The sequence below is a fragment of the Bufo gargarizans genome, chromosome 4 (genome assembly GCF_014858855.1).
Source record: "Bufo gargarizans isolate SCDJY-AF-19 chromosome 4, ASM1485885v1, whole genome shotgun sequence".
Taxonomy (NCBI): domain Eukaryota; kingdom Metazoa; phylum Chordata; class Amphibia; order Anura; family Bufonidae; genus Bufo; species Bufo gargarizans.
The window spans coordinates 507,048,828-507,071,104 of record NC_058083.1 but is presented as its reverse complement, the minus strand read 5'-3'; the positions used below and the strand labels follow the sequence as shown (position 1 = coordinate 507,071,104).

Here is a 22,277-nt window from a genome sequence, read left to right as displayed (position 1 = left end):
GTGTTGTGAAACTATCTCCCATCATGCACACTTGCTTGGCTGTTCTCTGAACTCCCACAGAAGTGAAAGGAGCATGCTGGGAGTTGTAGTGCCGCAACAGCTGGAGTGTCGAAGGTTGCTGACCCCTGCCCTATGAGAGAACCATTCTGGAGCACCTATTCCTAAAAAGAAACAAAAACAGCGCCACACCTTTCTACAGGCTGTGTGTGGTATTGCAGCACATCCCTATTCGCTTCAAAGGAGTTTAAATGCAATAGCTCAGACAGGTGTGATTTCTGGAGAAAGCCATGTTTTTCTTACGGTCCATTCACACGTCCGCAATTCTGTTCCGCATTTTGCGGAACGGAATTGCGGAACCATTCATGTCTATGGGGCTGCACCGCAATTCTGTTCCCGAAAAAAAAAAAAAATCCGCAATTGCAGACAAGATAAGGCATTTTCTATTATAGTGCCGGCGATGTGCGGTACGCAAAATGCCGATGTCCGTGTTTTGTGGATCCGCAAAAGACATACGGATGTGTGAATAGACCCTAATTCTGTGCACTTTAACCAGTGCTTTGCCCTGTCTCTGTTATTCCTCCTGCAAATGGGTGAAATAAACTGTCAGCTGGCTGTTACTATTCCTCTTGTCAATAGGGTATATTAGGCCTCTTTCACACTTGCGTTGTCCGGATCCGGCGTGTACTCCACTTGCCGGAATTACATGCCGGATCCAGAAAAACGCAAGTGTACTGAAACATTTGAAGACGGATCCGTCTTCAAAATGCTTTCAGTGTTACTATGGCAGCCAGGACGCTATTAAAGTCCTGGTTGCCATAGTAGTAGTGGGGAGCGGGGGAGCAGTATACTTACAGTCCGCGCGGCTCCTGGGGCGCTCCAGAATGACGTCGGAGCGCCCCATGCGGATGGATGACGTGCCATGCGATCACGTCATCCATGCGCGTGGGGCGCCCTGACGTCACTCTGGAGCGCCCCGGGAGCCGCACGGACGGTAAGTATACTGCTCCCCACTACACTTTACCATGGCTGCCAGGACTTTAGTGTCCCGGCAGCCATGGTAACCATTGAGAAAAAGCTAAATGTCGGATCCGGCAATGCGCCGAAACGACGTTTAGCTTAAGGCCGGATCCGGATTAATGCCTTTCAATGGGCATTCATTCCGGATCCGGCCTTGCGGCAAGTGTTCAGGATTTTTGGCCGGAGCAAAAAGCGCAGCATGCTGCGGTATTTTCTCCGGCCCAAAAACTTTCGGGTCCGGAACTGAAGACATCCTGATGCATCCTGAACGGATTTCACTCCATTCAGAATGCATTAGGATAAAACTGATCAGGATTCTTCCGGCATAGAGCCGGAAGAAAAAAACGCAAGTGTGAAAGAGCCCTTACCTGCACACTGACAATGTACTAAACAGTGCTCACAATGCTGGACTGCAGGGACACGCCATTTTGACAATTCGAAATGGTAACGCACAGTCTTTAGCTTATTCATACATTTCCGGGAGGAATAACCGAGGAATAACACAACGCTAGAAGTTTTACATGTATTTGTTTAAACAGACACTGTCGGCACTGATCGGCCAGCACAGAGGCACACACCCTGTTGACAAGGGGTAATACTAGGGGTTAATACATTTATACATTTCCAGGAAGAATAACAGAGGAGCAACGCAATGTAAACTAGTACTAAGAAAAGATGCTTTATCATTGTCATTTCATAGGGAATGCAAGTATTTACTAAAACGCAGATGCCGAGAGCTGACAGTCTCTTTATAAGGGTTGTCATCCAGTGTGTGATATAATAGAATTTAAAAAAAAGTCTTGACTTTCTTGATTTATTTTTCTTTTTTCTTTTTATTATTGGAGGGATGTGCTCTATAAATGGTCAGGAATGCAGTTTATTTAATTGTGAAGCAAAAGCTAAGTGCACGAGGGAACATATTAGGCAGAACATTTGACAGGTTGCATTCCCAGGCGCTACAGATAATGATGCCAGAGGAGACGCTGCCAGCACTGCTTCCCGACAACGTAAACTTTTATATTGCCGAGGGGAGAGAAAAAAAAAAAAGCTGCTGCTCCGTGTGCGCGGATTATCTGTATCGGCAGACTTCAGGCGAAAATCTACATTTTTCTCTGGGTCCTTGTTCACATTATTTAGCGTGTAGGCTGGGAAAGCTATGTAGGGCCACAGTAGCCAGTCGGAGGCCAGACTAGTATGTTTTTGATCTCTGTTTGGCCAGTACACATCATATACCACAATATTGGTACGGAATGGCGTAATAGACTGCGCGGATCCATACCACAGTATCTTGTAAAAAGTGTGTCCATTAAAGTTGTTGTCTGGAGATCTTGATATCGACGGCCTGTCCTTTCTGTGTGTAAATGGTGAAAGCTTAGGAGAGGTACTGACTGTGTAAGGAGACTTATTGCCAATGCACCATGGGAAGATAATATGCAAAGTGGTATCCCCTAGAGCAGGCATGCTCAACCAGCGGCCCTCCAGCTGTTGTAAAACTACAACTCCCACAATGCCCTGCTGTAGGCTGATAGCTGTGGGCTGTTCAGGCATGCTGGGAGTTCTAGTTTTGCAACAGCTGGAGGGCCGCAGGTTGAGCATGCCTGTCCTAGAGAAAGAGAAGAGTCTCTCTAGTGCCACTATCTGGAAGTGGCTTCCTGAGTTAATTTCTGACTGTAAATGGTCAAGGTAGACCAGAAGACATTTAGTTTGAAATCTTGGGTAAGCTAGGTGGTCATCAATATGGTGGACAGCTCTCAGCAGAGTCTTCCCCCCAGGTTTCCTAGACCCCTGAATGGCAAATCTAACGAGTTATTCGGCGATATGGGAGCAGCCTAACCAGTGGTCTGGGAAAGTATACAGCAGAGATGTATGCTGAGCTACTTTTTTTTTCTTCTTCTTCTTTCTAGACTCATTATTTTGGACTCTGGTTTGTGGGAAAGTCTCAACAAGTGCGGTGGGTGGAGCTGGAGAAATCGCTGAAGAAGCAGCTGGACAAGTTCTCCATAGAGCCTCTGCTGTACTTTGGTGTCATGTTCTATGTGCCCAGCGTGTCCTATCTGAACCAGAGCATCACCAGGTGTGTGCCCATCTAAGTCACCTTTGCATTTATTTAAAGGGAAACTAAACCCTGAAAAAAAAACATAAAAAAATGTAACTGCATTTAAAGGGGTTATCCGAGCCTGGAAATGCCTTCTCCCCTTGGTGTCACCGCCTGCCATTGGCTAACCCCCCCGACACCACCGGATGTTTTCATCCGCGTACAGGGAGAAGCAGCGGCTGCCGTGCGAGAACCAGGAGTGGCACGGGGAGCCAGGTAAGTAGAATCAGTGTGAGCGGACCGGGCATATGGGGGGCATTTCCAGGCTCAGATAATCCCTTTAACCCATAGTGCATGCACAGCTATGTGTACAAGGTGGTAAGCAGTTTAGTAGAGATCTTGGAGACGAAGAACGTTTTCTTTTCCCCGCTCTGCTCCATCTTCAGCTAGAGAATGGCTAGGTGAACGTGCCTGACATCACACACTGAACAGGAAGTTCAGGAAAGGAGCGGGGCTTGGCCACAATAAAATGCTGTCAGACCAATCTGTCTGCACTGCTATAGGAGTCCCTGCCCTAGGTCTCCACAGCCACTTTCTCTCCCACTGCCCTGAGATCTATCATCTGCCTTCCACTGCCCCGAGATCTATCATCTGCCTCCCAGCTTTTTCAACTTGCTCATTCCACTCCAGCCAATTTCACTTCACCCCATTTATTTTTTGAGACAAAGCTCAGCAGTGCAGAGAAGTGGTGAAGGACCTGTGTGATGTCACGATGTGGGCAGAGCTCCTGTGCTGTGTGCAAAAGAGTGGTGTTTTCCTCTATAAGCTGTCAAATATTAGGATTTGTAGTTCTTTCCTTATATTTGCCCCCTGTACTGGTTTCTGATAGCTCATAAAAATAACCTGGAAATGCTGGGAGTTGTAGTTCTCTCCTCTTATACCTCTCTCCCTATAATGTCCACTGATGTCCATAGTAAGAGTCTGGTCCTGCTGGAAGCTATAGTTCTTTCCTCTTCTACCACTCTCATTATAATGTCCCTAATGCCCTATAATAACAGCCTAAGGGCTCATGCACATGACCGTTGCCTGTTTTGCTATCCACAAATTGCGGATCCGCAAAACAGGGACAAAAGCCATGTGCGTTCTGCACTTTGAGGAAAAGAATGTCCGGCCCATAATAGAACAGTTCTATTCTTGTCCATAATGTGGACAATAATAGGACATGTTCTATATTTTTCCGGATGCCATGGAACAAACATACGGCTGTGGACAGCACACGATGTGCTGTCCACATCTTTTGTGGCCCCATTGAAGTGAATGGGTCTGTATCCGACCCAAAAATATGCGGATTGGATGCAGACAATAAATACGTTTATGTGCATGAGCCCTTACACTCTTGAGTAATAATGAGTATCACTAGAGAGGAAGATCTAATAGATTTCTGATAGATTGGGAGGGTTTCCGACAGAACAGGCATTCACTTTCACTGACTCTTGCTACAATCCATTGTCTGCGTTATATTTGAGTGAGGAGGGGAATTTTTCTTGGTAGATCTAATATTCTGCAGACTGCATTACAAATCCATATGGTAGTAACCCAGCTTTCCCAGGAACCTGAAAAGCAAATCTACCTTACCGTGGCGCTATTGAGGAGTGGAGAGGGGGATTTATCTTGATAGATTTAGTATTCTGCAGTCTATTACAGTTCCATATGCTGATAACGAGAGATAAGCAAAGTATTAGAAAATTGCTAAATAAAAAAATTTGCTTCGTAAAGAATTACTTTGTCACGAAGCGCATTTCTTTGTAAGTAGAGGGTGCATTGACAGGGAGTGGCGATTGCGGCGCTCCCCATCATTGTACCCCTGAGATGCCACAGTCATAGCTGATCGCGGCATCTGACAATATTAACACAGTGTAAAATGAAAAAAAATAAGTAAATAATACTTACCTCATCCATTTGCTCGCGACAAGCCGGCCACCGCCATCTTGGCTGAAAATCTCGCGCCAGATCTTCAATCAAGATGGCGGCGGCCGACCCATCGTAAGCAAATGGATGCGGTAAGTATGATTATTTATTTTTAATTTATTTATTTATTTTAACACCTTTGAGGGAAAATTGATTCGCTACCACAAAGCACAAGGAAATTTAGCTTTGACGCAAATCAAACTTTCCCTCAAATTCACTCGCTCAACATTACTGATAACACAGCTTTCTCAGGAACCTAAAAGGCAAATCTGCCTAGCTGTGGCACTATTTAGGAGTTAGGAGGAGGATTTATCTTAATAGATTTAGTATTCTGCTGTCTGCATTCAACATTTCCTCACCTGTAACCAAATCTATTTTGTACTATTACTAATTACTAGGAGATTCCTTGCAATAAAATGGCCACTCTTGCTGTGTAGACAAAAAGTACCCAGACTAAACCTAGCTCTCTACTCCTAAACTTCTTCGCTCATGTGTACTAGCGGGAGAGGAAGTGGGTTGAAGACATGGCTACAGAAAATAATTCACAGCTTTTCTATTGTATTTTTCACAGTCTGCCATTGTGATATCTAATGAAACAAGAGCAGATAACAGAGACTCATAAGGATATTCTGTTACATTTTGTTGGTTGTTCTTTTTTTTTTAGTTCCCCTTTAAAGGGCCAGCCGCCTATTTAAATACATTTGCAATATGTAATTGAACTTGTCTTCTAGACTGAGGTTTTTACGCTTCTGTAATATACCGTTGAAATCCGTATGACCATGAATCGTCATGGTCTGGTAATAGGTTCATGCTCGTGACTTGCCTCTCCTCTCCTGTCATCTGACATTTTGTTATGTTCCACATAGTGACCTCAGGCATGTGAGGCCACCATAGATCAATTAGGGCTTTGAGATAGACTACTTTTTAAATAGAGTTTCAGTTTCTTGCCATTTTTAAGATTTCTGCTTGCTGCCAGTGAATGAGGATCTTGTGGTTTACATTCAGAGGCTGAAAACCTGTACAGATCACAGCTGAGAGTTTGCTACAACTGGATCCAGTCAGCAGAAGAGCTTTCCACCGGACAGGTCATACATTTGTGTCGCTTGTGTATTGGCTTGCAGGGGATTTCCTAGACTTGCATGCTATGATGAGAAATTTCAGTCTATGCATATAATAAAAAGGTTTTCATTCACTGACAGCTAGAAATCGTAAAAAGTATACTTGCATAAATCCAGTTTCCAAGATCCCAGAAAATTGCATGAATATCGTATCCTTCATGCCGTACACTGGTCGTCCTATGGAGCAACTGGCAGCAGCATGCAGAACCACATGGACTCCATCTGCATTCATTAAGATTGTTGGGGGTCCGACCCTGAAACCCTCACCATACCTGACACATTCAAGTAAATAGGACCAAGAGAAAAGCACTGTTTGGTGCTGCAGCAGGTGCCAGTGCTTGGCTTTTTTCGGCAGTCCCATGGAAATAATTGTCGGAAGGAACGCATGCGCGGTGCGTCCTCTGGCACTTTGTGGGCTCCGTTGGGATCCGCACCTATCAGACATTGGGGGCATATCCTAGAGATGTTCCCCCAATGTCCAAGATGGGAAAAGTCCTTTAGAGGCATTGTCCCATATGGACATTTTATGGCATATTGAGAGAGGTCCAACTTCTGGAACCCACTACTATCTCAAGAACGGGCCCCACCTTGAAAAGTGTGTACTGTCACAAGTCCGGTGTCCACTCCATTCACTGCTATGGTACTTCTGAAAATAGCTAAGCCGCTCGCTTGCGTATTTGCAAAAGTCCCATAGGGGTGAATGGAGTGGACACCGCACATGTCTGTCCACCCTTCCAACACTTTCAAATGTCTCTTAGCAGTCAATAGAAAAAGCTGCACATGCATAGCCATATACTGCCGTGCACTGCCGGATCCCATTGACTATAATAGTATCCGAACGGGAATCTGGACACTTTCTGGGCTTTCAGCCTGTCCAAAAAATATTACATATAGTATTTTTTTGATGAGCCGAAAGATGGAATTTAAGCCGGAAAGAAGACTGATCCCTATTTGGATCCTAGTCATTGGGATCCGGTTGGGCATGGCAGTATCCGGCTATGCTGGGGCAGGGGTACTCAACTGGCAAACTGCGGTCGAAATCTGGACCGCGGTTGCAAGCTGTCCGGACCCCTGCATGCACCCGTGTGCCGTCTCTCTGGGTGCCAGAGTCCAGAAGCAATGAGCACTTCTATCAATACAGATGGATACGCTCATTGCTGGAACTCATGGAGCTGGGTGCTGTCACTCACTGCTCAACTCCCCGCGCTCCTTCCCTCCTTCAGGCCGGCGGCGCGCAGAATGGTGAAGCAGGAAGACTTCTCCTTGCCCCACCATTGAGCACGGATCACGCTGGCAGCCGGTGTGGGCAGAGCTTGCAGCCCAGAAATCTGTATAAGCTCCGCCCACCCCGTGCTGCAGAGCGATCTGTGTCTGCAGGGGAGAAAGGACTGTGAGCTTCAGGAACGGGACAAGGTGAGTAGTTACTATGTTGTGTTTTTATTTTATTTTTTTTGTCTTGTTTTTTTCTACTCTGGAGGGGGGCACAGTGGAAATTTTTACTCTGGAGGGGGGCACAATAGGAATTGCTAATGTGAGGGGGACACAATGGGCATTTCTACTCTGGAGGGGCACAATGGGCATTTCTACTATGGAGGGGGCACAGTGCATAGAGGACATTACTACTATGAAGGGGGCACAGAGGGCATTATTGCTGTGAAGAGACACAATGGGCATTAACACTGAAGGGGGCGCAATGGGCATTATTACTATTAAGGGGGCATCATGGGCATTATTACTTTGAGGGAGGGTAAGTTGGGCATTATTACTGTGAAGGGGCACAATGGGGATTATTACTATGAAGGGGGCACAATGGGGATTATTCCTATGAAGGGGGCACAATGGGGATTATTACTATGAAGGGGGCACAATGGGGATTATTACTATGAAGGGGGCACAATGGGGATTATTACTATGAAGGGGGCACAATGGGGATTATTACTATAAAGGGGGCAAAATGGGGATTATTACTGTGAAGGGGGCACTTAGGGTATTCATACTCTGTGGGAGGAACTCAGGAGGCATCGCAATGTGTCAGGGGCACTAAATGATCACCCTGCTGTGAGGGTGCACTTAGGGGTATCATACTGTCTGAAGGGCATCATTATTGTAAGGGGGCACTGAAAGAACATTCTTAGTGTTTGGTCGGCAGAAAGGAGATTAGGTGGGCTTAGAGGTGTGGATAATTGTAAAAAAATAAATAAAATAATTCCGCCCTACACGCCAGTGGTGTTGCCCCTCCTTATATATTTTTTGTTGTACAGCTCGGACCTTCATCCTACAGCAGACTCAGGTATGTACTTGAGTACCCCTGCTGTATACCATGAACTCTGGTAGTCTGTTCCTGTACCAGTTCGCACATATATGTGAACCCAGCCTGAACTAAACACATCTCTGCTAGTTTGCTACAATGTGTCAGGCTGGAGTCCAGGCTGCGTAGCTCACAGAGCATTGTCTAGACTGGATACAATTGTATCCACTTCTCAGTTGCGAGCAGGATGGCAATGTACGGGATTACTGCCTCTTACTGCATTCATTCACTGACAGCAAACATATATCCTGAGAACAGTAAGGAATTGAACGATAAAGTATAAGAAAAAGTTGTAGAACTTTTCACGTATAACCCTTTAATTCTGGATTATACACGTGATCTGTCTGTATAATGTGGAGCATATCGACCCCATTGAATGAGAATACTTATGTTTGTTGTGCTTTCTAACGACTGCAAACGGAGCAATCCCCATCGTAGCCATGTGACAGGGACGGGGAGGAGGGGAGTATTCCTCCTCTCCTTTTATAGGTTGTGTTGGTGTTTTGCATGCACTAATTCTCCTGGTATTTCGGATTAGCCCTGATTAAATTATAGGTTGCGGTCGGGGAATGTATTGTGCTGCTATAACTGGAGTCCTCTCCCTGTAATTTGGAATAAAGAACGCAGAAGTTCAAGGCCGGCGAGTGAGATTCAGGTTGCAGCCTGCGGCCTCCTGCGCTGCCGGCGTGCAGCTACTGGCCTCACGTTGCACTGGTCATGTGTAAAGTTTGTTTTTAACAAATTGTGGCCTTTTAGGGTGAAAATCCAAAGTGTTCCTTCCCTGCAAAGGCAAACAGTAAGTATCCAGAGCGACGGCCGGAGATATCCAGTGTTTATTCTGTAATGCTCGCTGATGGGTTTTAAAAGGGCAGTATCAGTGCGAGGAGTGGAGACGAGCTGGCGGGACTGTCTGACCCAGGACAAGGAGACTTGTGGCTTGACGTTTTAGGTTCTGCTCACATCTGCTTTAGCTTCTTCCCATTAGAGGACCAGTATATTTAATGCAGTTTGCAACACTGTTCTTGGTGTCAAAAAATGACGAAGCCCAACGTCGATGATCTCTGCCAGGATCGAGATCCATTGGGAAACAGATCTGGCATACCTGCCGCTAACAATGGACCGAAATTGTATACAGTTCTAAATGTATTCTTATTCTAGGGTCAGTAGGAAAATAGAAATGGTGATCCGGACTCCTTATGTCCATTAGTGCAGATAATAGTCCAGAATCAGGGTGACAGATTCCCTTAAAAAACAGTTATACTGCACACAGCCTATGTATTTTAAGCACGGGAGACATATATGTCTGCACATCAGAGATTTACATTGGGGCATACTCCTAACAACATACAGTGCACATACATCCTGTGACACTCCAGAGCTGCACTCACGATTCTGCTGGTGGAGTCACTGTGTACATACATTACTTATTCTATACTGATCCTGAGTTCCTTCCTGTATTATATTCCAGAGCTGCACTCACTATTCTGCTAGTGGAGTCACTGTGTACATACATTACTTATCCTGTACTGATCCTGAGTTACATCCTGTATTATACTCCAGAGCTGTACTCACTATTCTGCTAGTGGAGTCACTGTGTACATACATTACTTATCCTGTACTGATCCTGAGTTACATCCTGTATTATACTCCAGAGCTGTACTCACTATTCTGCTAGTGGAAGTCACTGTGTACATACATTACATTACTTATCCTGTACTGATCATGAGTTACAGCCTGTATTATACTCCAGAGCTGCACTCACTATTCTGCTGGTGGAGTCACTGTGTACATTTCATTACTTATCCTAATGTCACGGAAGGTGTACAGGAAACAAGACAATGCAAAATGAATATATGACTCACTGGATCCAAAACTAAGGAACAAAAAGGGAGACCCCTGCATCAGACCTGGCTCTCTCCCTTACTGCTCAGCCTATGCGATAATCCCAATGGTGGATGATCGCATATCCTCGTACCTGAACACCCTACAATAGTGAAGGGACACGACCACCGGCTCCCTACACTAGACACGGAGGGAGTCAGGGTCATCTGGGATCCAGCAAACAGAAAATCACAAATGAATGTACAACACTTAACTTGTAGAAGACTGGGAAATAAGATCAGCATGCACACACACTCCAGGAAGCTGTATAAACTGCACACTAATGCATTATGGGGAGGAATTTAAAGGGATGCAATCAGTCCAACTACATGACAGCTGAGAGAGGCTAACGAGATGAGGAACTGAAACCCAAAACAAAGAAAACTCAAGGAGGAGGTTCTGAAAGGCTTCTGTCAGAGCTTCTCAGCTGTCTGGTTGTGACACCTGTACTGATCCTGAGTTCCTTCCTGTATTTTACTCCAGAGCTGCACTCGCTATTCTGCTGGTGGAGTCAATAGAGTTGGCACGATGCCAGAACTTGAACTTCAATCCTGATATTAAGTACATTATCACATTTCTCGATACTTTGCTGAGGTATGAAGGAGGCATCTTTGTTGTGGTTTTCTAATCGATTGTAAATGTCCAGCTGCTTGATTTTGCTGGAAAACTGCAGTTTCACCCTAAAACAGTGTGCTCTTTAAAAATGCTCGCTAAGGTTTTGTGGGTGAAACAGCTCTTTTCTGGGACAACACTGTAAAATCAGTCAGAAAACCATTAGGAACATAACCTGGAGCAGTTCTTGGCTGCCTCAATGCCGCTCCATGTGGCCTCGCCCTACGTGGTACCATTTTATGATGTGAGGTACACAATGGGGTCAATTGCCATTAATGTGAGACGCATGGAGGTCCAAATCGATAAAACGAGCCTCACATTAGTTAGTGACCCCATCAAGTGCCTCCTCATGTAATGGGCAACACGGGGTTAATGTGTGAGGTACATGATTAATGCCATTAATGTGAGGCACATGTGGGGTCATTTATCAAACCGGTGTAAAGTAGAACTGGCTTAGTTGCCCACAGCGACCAATCAGATTCCACCTTTCATTTTCCAAAGGAGCTGTCAAAAGTAAAAGGTGAAATCTGATTGGTTGCTGTGAGCAACTAAACCAGTTCTACTTTTACACCAGTTTGACAAATGATCCCAATGGTGGTAATAATTTCAGACCTCCATGTGCCTCTCGTTAATAGTAAGCAACCCCTTGGATGTAAAGTTCGGTCATTTACTGGCCTCACTCCTCTTGCACTAAGCTTTCAATTCATTAAACTCTTGTCAAATGTTGGGGCCTTTTAGCAGTGATCGGCCTGTGACCGCGATGTTTACCGTGATCTTGTATTTTCTTACCTCACATATGGCCTCCGTCCCCTGCTGGTTCAGTGTCTGTATACAGCATTCTCCACATAATAGTATCGTTATTACTCTCTGTGCCTCTACGCAGGGACGCACTGCCAATGAGGCGAGGTGAGGCGATCGCCTCAGGCAGCACCAGGTAGGGACAAGAGTGGGGCAGCCGAAGGGCCATGAGTAATGAGCGCGTTCATTGTGGCAAAGGGGTTAGGTTAAGAAATTTTACATACATCTCCCTTCCCGTGGATAATGGGACCTCAACTGTGAGGCCACTGTCGGCATAGCAAATGGCAGAATTGTAAATGCAGCTCCAGATGTGACTGAATAGTGAATGCGGCTCTGGAGTTGAATACGGGCTGTGGCTTAGGATCAGTACAGGATAAATAATGCATTGAACAGTTTACATTTTTTCCACTGTAACCTGTTGGCAACTCGTGTAACACCCGGTATCTGAGAAAAGGTAAATCCTGGTTGTTTAACCCCTTAAATGCTCTTTGGTTCTGTCCCAGCATTGAATGCTATTTGGGGATGCATTCTGCTTTCAGCCCTGAACCTTAGATAAGCCTCCAGGGCTTTCCAGTTACAATGCCTGTTAGAGCATACCTGTGTCATTGTGATGGATCTGAAGACCAGCCTAGCCCCGAATGCCTGGTGGCCAGTGTCCTGTAACGTTATCGGTCTCCTCACTGAATCTGGACCCGTCCGAGCTCCTGAACTGTGAAATAGATCATTTAGCCGGTCACGTCCTGCCTACCTCCCTCCTGGTGCCAGCATTCCTGGTAGCTCCCACAGAAATTGTGCAAAGCGTGCCAGCCTGTATCAGATTCCATGGATGTTTGTAGCAGTTGTGGCGGTACGGTGATTAAATACAGCAATTATCGCATTATCTGGGCCTTCTGCTGACCATCCATGTTACAGTGAAGACCAGGTCCACCTATAGACACCATTTTACTGTTTCATATAGAAGTGACCTACACTTGACCTGTACTGATCCTGAGTTACATCCTGTATTATACTCCAGAGCTGCACTCACTATTCTGCTGATGAAGTCACTATGTATATACATTACATTACTTCTCCTGTACTGATCCTGACTATTCTGCTGGTGGAGTCAACAGAACAAGAATGTAACTCAGGATCAATACAGGATAAGTAATGTATGTACACAGTGACTCCACCAGCAGAATAGTGAGTGCAGCTCTGGGGTATAATACAGGATGTAACTCAGGAGCAGTACAGGATAAGTAATGTAATGTATGAACACAGTGACTCCACCAGCAGAATAGTAAGTGCAGCTCTGGGGTATAATACAGGATGTAACTCAGGAGCAGTACAGGATAAGTAATGTATGTACACAGTGACTCCACCAGCAGAATAGTAAGTGCAGCTCTGGGGTATAATACAGGATGTAACTCAGGAGCAGTACAGGATAAGTAATGTAATGTATGTACACAGTGACTCCACCAGCAGAATAGCGAGTGCAGCTCTGGGGTATAATACAGGATGTAACTCAGGAGCAGTACAGGATAAGTAATGTATGTACACAGTGACTCCACCAGCAGAATAGTAAGTGCAGCTCTGGGGTATAATACAGGATGTAACTCGGGATCAGTACAGGATAAGTAATGTATGTACACAGTGATTCCAGCAGCAGAATAGTGAGTGCAGCTCTGGAGTATAATACAGAATGTAACTCAGGATCAGTACAGGATAAGTAATGTAATGTATGTACATAGTGACGGCACCAGCAGAATAGGGAGTGCAGCTCTGGAGTATAATACAGGATGTAACTCAGGATCAGTACAGGATAAGTAATGTAATAAATGTACACAGTGACTGCACCAGCAGAATAGTGAGTGCAGCTCTGGAGTATAATACAGGATGTCACTCGGGATCAGTACAGGATAAGTAATGTATGTACACAGTGACTCCACCAGCAGAATAGTGAGTGCAGCTCTGGGGTATAATACAGGATGTAACTCAGGAGCAGTACAGGATAAGTAATGTAATGTATGTACACAGTGACTCCACCAGCAGAATAGTAAGTGCAGCTCTGGGGTATAATACAGGATGTAACTCAGGAGCAGTACAGGATAAGTAATGTATGTACACAGTGACTCCACCAGCAGAATAGTAAGTGCAGCTCTGGGGTATAATACAGGATGTAACTCAGGAGCAGTACAGGATAAGTAATGTAATGTATGTACACAGTGACTCCACCAGCAGAATAGCGAGTGCAGCTCTGGGGTATAATACAGGATGTAACTCAGGAGCAGTACAGGATAAGTAATGTATGTACACAGTGACTCCACCAGCAGAATAGTAAGTGCAGCTCTGGGGTATAATACAGGATGTAACTCAGGAGCAGTACAGGATAAGTAATGTAATGTATGTACACAGTGACTCCACCAGCAGAATAGCGAGTGCAGCTCTGGGGTATAATACAGGATGTAACTCAGGAGCAGTACAGGATAAGTAATGTATGTACACAGTGACTCCACCAGCAGAATAGTAAGTGCAGCTCTGGGGTATAATACAGGATGTAACTCGGGATCAGTACAGGATAAGTAATGTATGTACACAGTGACTCCACCAGCAGAATAGTGAGTGCAGCTCTGGAGTATAATACAGAATGTAACTCAGGATCAGTACAGGATAAGTAATGTAATGTATGTACATAGTGACGGCACCAGCAGAATAGGGAGTGCAGCTCTGGAGTATAATACAGGATGTAACTCAGGATCAGTACAGGATAAGTAATGTAATAAATGTACACAGTGACTGCACCAGCAGAATAGTGAGTGCAGCTCTGGAGTATAATACAGGATGTCACTCGGGATCAGTACAGGATAAGTAATGTATGTACACAGTGACTCCACCAGCAGAATAGTGAGTGCAGCTCTGGAGTATAATACAGGATGTAACTCAGGATCAGTACAGGATAAGTAATGTATGTACAAAGTGACTCCACCAGCAGAATAGTGAGTGCAGCTCTACAGTATACGACAGGATGTAACTCAGGATCAGTACAGGATAAGTAATGTAATGTATGTACACAGTGACTCCACAAGCAGAATAGTGAGTGCAGCTCTACAGTATACCACAGGATGTAACTCAGGATCAGTACAGGATAAGTAATGTATGTACACAGTGACTGCACAAGCAGAATAGTGAGTGCAGCTCAGGAGTATAATACAGGATGTAACTCAGGATCAGTACAGGATAAGTAATGTATGTACACAGTGACTGCACCAGCAGAATAGTGAGTGCAGCTCTGGGGTATAATACAGGCTGTAACTCAGGATCAGTACAGGATAAGTAATGTATGTACAAAGTGACTCCACCAGCAGAATAGTGAGTGCAGCTCTACAGTATACCACAGGATCGGTACAAGATAAGTGATGTAATGAATTTACCAGTCAGCTTCTAACTGGAAATATTCTGTATACGGGCATTTAGAGGGTAAACTCTGATCCCATGGCGGTTGCACTGCATGCCTTATTCTTCTTTATTCCAGGTTTTTTTTTATATTAATGAAGCGACAGATTTTCCCTTAAATATGTTCTATTCCCAAAATAGAAATCACATGAAAGTTTCTGAAGATTTTGTCCTTGTTCTTATAAAAAGCTCCCCGTCTCGTCTAAAGAGAGTAACGCACAAGATGTTCTTCTGTTCAGAGCTGTCCTCGCTGCAGTCCCTGAGTACACGAAGCGGGCTTGGCCACCGCGGAGAACTGCTGTTACGTAGATAACCAGGATGTTTAATGGCGCACTACATTGGGTTCAGCTCCTTGATCTGCACCTGGTTCTCATACCTTCTTGGCTAACAAATTGGAATAGTTCTATAGTATAAATGCCAAAGGACATAAAGGGTATATCCAGGTGTGAATGCATAGGGACACTTCAGTCAGAAAGGGTTACTTTTTTTTTTTTTTTACTCAATATTCATAGAAAACAATTTTTGGGCTTTACAGTACTATGACATTGAATATTACATACAAAATCTCGTCTTCCTATAGCAGTCGGCAGAAAGGATAAGACCTCCTCTATAGATAGCTAATCCATGGTCAGTTCATTGCTGTTGTGAGGGGAAGAGGTTATCCTAGGACTAATCCTCATTATAATAGTAGGTGTAGAATTGGGATAACAGTATAAAGGCTTTACTGTTCCCTTGATAGGCCTAGGTTAGGTAAGATGCCTGCAGAACAGCATTGCATTGATCAGTGTTATGTTTGATGCTCTAATTGAGACACTACAGGGGTGGCCCAGGTATAGAAAAACATGGCTGCTTTGTTCCAGAAACCGCGCCCCACCTGTCTACAGCTTGTGCGTGATATTGCAGCTCCACCCCATTCACTTCAATGGAGTTTGGCTACAGTATCAAACCCAACCCATCGACAGGTGCAAGGCTGTTTTAGAAGATAGCAGGCCATGTGTTTGGTTTTTTTTCTTAAAGGGGTTATCTAGGTATTTATATTGATGACCTATGCTATTCAGGAATTTATATTGATGACGCTCCATTGAGCGCAGCAGCAGCCAGACACAGCTGATCGGCAGGGGTGGCGGTTGTTGGACGCCCACCGATGTGATTAGTGATGACCTATCCTGAGCTAAGTCATCATTATCAGTTCCTGGATAACTCCTTTAAACTCGTACTCCTTTAAAATGCTGTGTGGCGCTACCTATCGATAATGCGTAGACTTCATTTCCATCTACATTGGAGCGGCCCGCCCAGTGCCATTGATATCGGTCTGTCCTGCCTTCTATTTTTCTATTCCTATGATGGAATTGAAACGCGTTATTCCCAGCACAGATGTGAATGAAGCTGTGCATGTTATAATTTCTTCATTGTTGGCAGCTTGCCATAAGCACTTAAAGCGGTATTCCGGTTTTTATATAAAATTTTCTAATATACAATTGCATATACCGGTATTTTAAATTCTGCATGCATACCTTTCTTATAGCAGGCAGTTGACCCTTTATGCAGTAGAATGGTATAGCCCATGTATCAGTCCTGTGTAATGCATCCATGGCATGTGACACACCCCAGCATTCAGTAAGCAGCAGTGTTGCATGACATACATGTGCTGGGTCGGCACACGGGACACACTCATGTGATAAGTCAATAGTACTAGGGATGGAATCATGATTTTTATTTATTTTTGTGGGAATTATAGTAACTACATCATTGTGTGCCTGTCTTTAGTGATTTGTAAAATGGCTGCCTGTCTCGAAGTGATGTTGTCATGTTGTTAGTATAAGGCCTCATGCACACGGCCGTTGTTTTGGTTCGCATCCGAGCCGCCGTTTTGGTGGCTCTGATGCGGACCCATTCACTTGAATGGGGCCGCAAAAGATGCAGACAGCACACAGTGTGCTGTCCGCATCCGTTGCTCCGTTCCGTGGACCCGCTAAAAAAATATAATCTGTCCTATTGTTGTCCACGCTTTGCGGACAAGAATAGGCAGTTATATTAAAGGCTGTCCGTGCCGTTCCGCAAATTGTGGAATGCACGCGGACGCCATCCGTGTTTTGCCGATCCTGTGTGGCTGCACCCCTACAGCAAGTGTAGGCCAATTATAAATTACAAGTAATTTTAAAAGAACACTATACAAAACTGATACCTTGTATCCTGTATTCCTAATGCAAATGCTATGGGGCAGAGCATGACAGGAGGATGAAAGGATGCCTTCCCGAGGCACAACGTAGTCACAGAGATTTCTGAAACAGTCTTGGTTGCCCATAGAAGCCAATCACAGCACAGGTCTCATTTCCTACAGCGCTCTTGATAAATGCTGTGTGATTGGTTGCTGTAAGCACCAAAGAACTTCTTCTCCTTTGTCGTGATTGGTTTATATCCTGGTTTCTTCAGCAATGCTTTTAGAGCAAGAGGGATCTTAAGAAATATGTGAGGGGTCAGTCTGTTGTAAGATAGTGATTCCAGTCACCGCCGCTGTAAGCAGCGTGTACGCAAATGGTGGTCACCTGGACGGAACGTTAAGCCGTTGCCAGGCAACATAATTCCCTAAAGAAAGAAAAACTGCTAGAATTTTATGTTTAAGCACGCTAGCTCCAGAATTGTTGACCTCTTTTTAATTATAACCTTTTGATCGCGTGACTTTTTTTGGTTTTTAGGTACCAGTATTACCTCCAGTTGAGGAAAGATGTGATTGATGCGCGTTTGCGCTGTACTGTCGATCAGTACATACGACTAGCTGCGCTAGCGGTGCAAGGTAAGTCTCTTCCCAGTCGGTAATAGTCTTTGGGATCTTTTTGGTTAATTCTGTATAAGGCTCTGTTCACACCTTGATTGGTGAATACATTTGATGTATGGGCCAGAAACCCTCCCAAGACATGTACTGAACTCCGCCAAAGGCCCCCAGTCACTGGGAGGCCTAAGGAGTGTTCGGTCAGGGTGTACACGTCGGTATATGTTTTTGTTATTGTATTGGAAAGATGAGCAGACTGCAGTAATGGCAGACCTATAGCACTGTATGGCTCTGTTTTTTTTGCGTAGGGGAATACTCCTGGCATATACCCTCAATGTATAACATACTTCCCAACAGTCCTGATTTGTGAAATGGGTGGGGGTTATGTAAGCCCCACCACCATTGAGAGCGCTCTGGCCAAAACTGATCTTGTACCTCCTAGTGCAGGGCCTCGGGGGGGACATAGGAAACCATTCGCTCCCTCAGGCAATGCACTAGTCGTAAAGAGTATTGGTTTTAGGCCTCTTTCACACTACCGTTTATTTTTTTCCGTTTTGCAGTCCGTTTTTTGCGTTCCGTATACGGTCCGTATACGGAACCATTCATTTCAATGGTTCCGCAAAAAAAACGGAATGTGTTCCGTATGCATTCCGTTTCCGTATTTCCGTTTTTACGTTCCGTTGAAAGATAGAACATGTCCTATATTTGGCCGCAAATCACTGTCCGTGGCTCCATTCAAGTCAATGGGTCCGCAAAAAAAACGGAACACATACGGAAATGCATCCGTATGTCTTCCATATCCGTTCCGTTTTTTCTGAACCATCTATTGAAAATGTTATGCCCAGCCAAAATTTTTCTATGTAATTACTGTATACTGTATATGCCATACGGAAAAACGGAACGGAAACGGAACCACAACGGAAGCAAAAAAACGGAACAACGGATCCGTGAAAAACGGACCGCAAAACACTGAAATGGACATACTGTAGTGTGAAAGAGGCCTTACCCAGAGTGTTCCTTTAAAGGAGCACTCCAGGATTTTTTTATTTTATTTGCCTATATAGTCCAGGATAGGCCATATAGAATAAGATTGAGGCTCTTGTCTATGCCTTGTGTATAGCAGTTTTATTTCGGGTGTAATATGTGGGCTGTCAGCCATCTTGACTCCTTCTCACCTTTGATATGTTTTTTTTTTCTAATGAATCCTACATTTCCCATCATGCTTTGCTTTGCAGAGATAGAGGGGACAAGTCTCACTGCAAATAACTGCTGTCCCCTCACACTGTAGGGTCTCCATGTTCTTCTATGTGACACCGCTTGAGCCTCTCTCCCCTGTCACCTTTCTCTCTTCGTTGTCAGCTCTTACACGCAGGAGGCATGGATACCAGTGTCGAGTGTCAATGCCATAACCACTTTCTGACATTACAGGGTCACGTGACTTGCTAGTCACGTGGCTTTGAAGCAGACGCTGGGTGTACCAGCAGGGTAATATCTACATCCCATGTGCTTGCTATTAAGGATTAGTAATATAATATAAAAATAATGACTAACTCTAATGATGGTGCTTGCGGTGAGCTGCATGGTTACTGTTGGACTTGGTTTCCAATATCACGTGACCCTGTGAAGTCACAAGTTCCTTACGACGCGTGGCATTTACGCTGGGTTCACACCTCAGCGTTCGCGATGGAGCGCTCTGTATGTACGATTGTACGGGCGTTTGCAATCGCGCATACAGAGACAAGCGAACACCTATTGTCGCACGTTCCCACTGAAGTCTATGTACGGGAACGCGCGACAAGACGCCCCAAAGAAGCTCATGTACTTCTTGGGGCGTCGGGCGTTTTACAGCGCGATCGTACGCGCTGTAAAACGCTCAGGTGAGAACCATTCCTATAAGGAATCATTGGTTCTTGCCTGTTGAGCGTTTTACAGCGCGTAGGAACGCGCTGTAAAACGCTCAGGTGTGAACCCAGCCTTAGACACTGTCCAGTGTGAAGCTCCTTTTCATAGAACTACACTGGAGAGTCATCACACACAGATAGTACAGGCAGGCAGTGCGAGTCAGGAGGTTTATATAACGGCAGCTAATCACTGTATAGATTCACCTACTATATATCTGCACTCCTGCTTCTTTAGATGGGGGAGACATCATACCTTCAGCAGACTACAGAGGAACATGGAGAGTGGGGAGGGGCCTGAGAGCTGCTAGGAGGGATTTGATTGGTAATGATGTCATCCTGTAGTTCACATAGACTGCGGTCTGACCACTGCTGTCTACATATTACGCTGGGTTCACACCTGAGCGTTCGCGATGGAGCAATCTGTATGCGCGATTGTACGGGCGTTTGAAATCGTGCATACAGAGACAAGCGAACGCCCATTGTCGCGCGTTCCCGAAAGTCTATGTGCGGGAACGCGCGACAAGACGCCCCAAAGAAGCTCATGTACTTCTTGGGGCGTCGGGCGTTTTACAGCGCGATCGTACGCGCTGTAAAACGCTCAGGTGAGAACCACTCCCATAGGGAATCATTGGTTCTTGCCTGTTGCGTGTTTTACAGCGCGTAGGAACACGCTGTAAAACGCTCAGGTGTGAACCCAGCCTTAGAGCAAGCTCTGGGCTGGTGGTCAGACTTGTGGTCACATGACCAGGTTTCCATAATGAAAAGGATCAGAATGTATGGATGCAACTGGGTTAGGGTGTAATAAATAAATAAAAAATTACACTGCTACAATATTGATGGTGAGTTAGTAAGATATATAAAAAAATATACTATATTCTGGATGGAGCCGGATGATATTTCATCCTAATCGCTGAAAAATAATCTTTTTTAATAAAATAAAAATAAAAAGCAAAAAAATCTAAATATATTTTTAAGAGTAAGCTGGGTCAAATACCTGCCTGTTACCCAGCTTTCTAAGAGTCCTTAATAGGGGGAGCTGCAGAGTAATTGAATGGGGGTTGCTAGACAGGAAGTCTGCTGTGCGTCGCACAAATATGTGTCCCCAGGATAACGTGTTGATCACAAACAGATATGAGCCTTGGTTTTGCCCCCTGTTATTTGGATCATATTGTATGTACTCGCTGTGGCTTTACATTTGCAAATAGTTTGCAGTTTGTCATCATGAACTTGTTTTGTCTTGCAGTGGAATTTAAGGATTATACTACATTTGAGACACATGACTTCCTCGGCGAGTACTTGCTGTTTCCTGCGGTACGTTTCCATGCTGTGTATACGGTATTTTCCCTCAATGATTCTATGTATGGGGTGATAATTATTTCTTATTTTTTCTTATGAATTGCTGCGTATCATATTACAGTAAAACTCATGGACCACACATGAAGCATCCGATATTCTGAACTACTGGAAGCTCAGATACATTGAGGAACATAGAAAATCTACATACGTACTCCAGCACCACCGATGAGGCTGTAGACCCTATGTTCTGGAGCCGTATAGATCTCAAGATGCAGTGTGGGGAGTGACAGAACAGTTTCCGATAGGCCTACATGCCTACTGCTATGGTTGCTAAAGACCTACCACCCCTGCTGACCATAGTGACGGGCTGAAAATTTCTCGCTAATCCAGCAGGGGACAATTTTTGCTGCATGCCAGTCTAGTGGACCAAAGTCAACGTGGACCTTTAAAGGGGTTACCCACAAAATGATAATTACCTATCCTCCACATAGGTCATTATTATCACATAGGCGGGGGTCTGAGTCCCGAAACCCCTGCCGATCAGCTGTTTCAGGGAGCCGCTGTGCTCACCGGAGCTCTGGTGAGCGCAGTGGGCTAACGGCAGCTCGCCAAGTACAGCACTGTGCATTGCAGCTCAGCACCATTCACTTCAACTAGGCCATGTGGCCGATGTACGGTCATCACATGGCCTAGGAAGAGACCCCTGCGCTCACAGAGAGTCAGACCCCTGCCAATCTGATATTTATGAACTACCCTGAGGATAGGTCATCGATATTATTTCCAGGAGGGCCCCATTTAAGTTTAAAGAAATTACGGCATGGTGTCACCATATGATCATTGATGGTCTGGTGCCAGGTCCTCCACCAGTCCTTAGAAGAGGAGCTACAGGACTAGTTAAGGCCAAATTCAAATTGTGGATCTGGGAAAATACGGATGTGGTCTGTGTGGATCTCGCACTTTTTGCTGGTCCCGTTGTAAAAATGCCTATTTATGTCCGCAAAACGGACTAGAATAGGTCATGTTCTATCATTTGTGGCACCGCTGCACGGATGCAGAAAACACATGGATGACATCTGTGTTGTCCTAATTTTTTTGTGGTCCCATAGGAATGAATGGGTCGGTGAGCCATCTGCTAAAAATG

At 44.9% G+C, this 22,277-nt stretch overlaps 1 protein-coding gene across 2 annotated transcripts in view; it reads left to right on the top strand.

Moving 5' to 3' along the window:
* PTPN14 (protein tyrosine phosphatase non-receptor type 14) overlaps window positions 1-22,277 on the top strand; it is a 111,971-nt gene that overhangs the window by 43,968 nt on the left and 45,726 nt on the right. For both annotated transcript variants that reach the window (XM_044290782.1, XM_044290783.1), the window contains exons 3-5: window positions 2,922-3,091; window positions 17,866-17,963; window positions 21,084-21,151. In XM_044290782.1, the coding sequence (XP_044146717.1) occupies window positions 2,922-3,091; window positions 17,866-17,963; window positions 21,084-21,151 (336 nt within the window). The remainder of the gene's footprint in view (window positions 1-2,921; window positions 3,092-17,865; window positions 17,964-21,083; window positions 21,152-22,277) is intronic.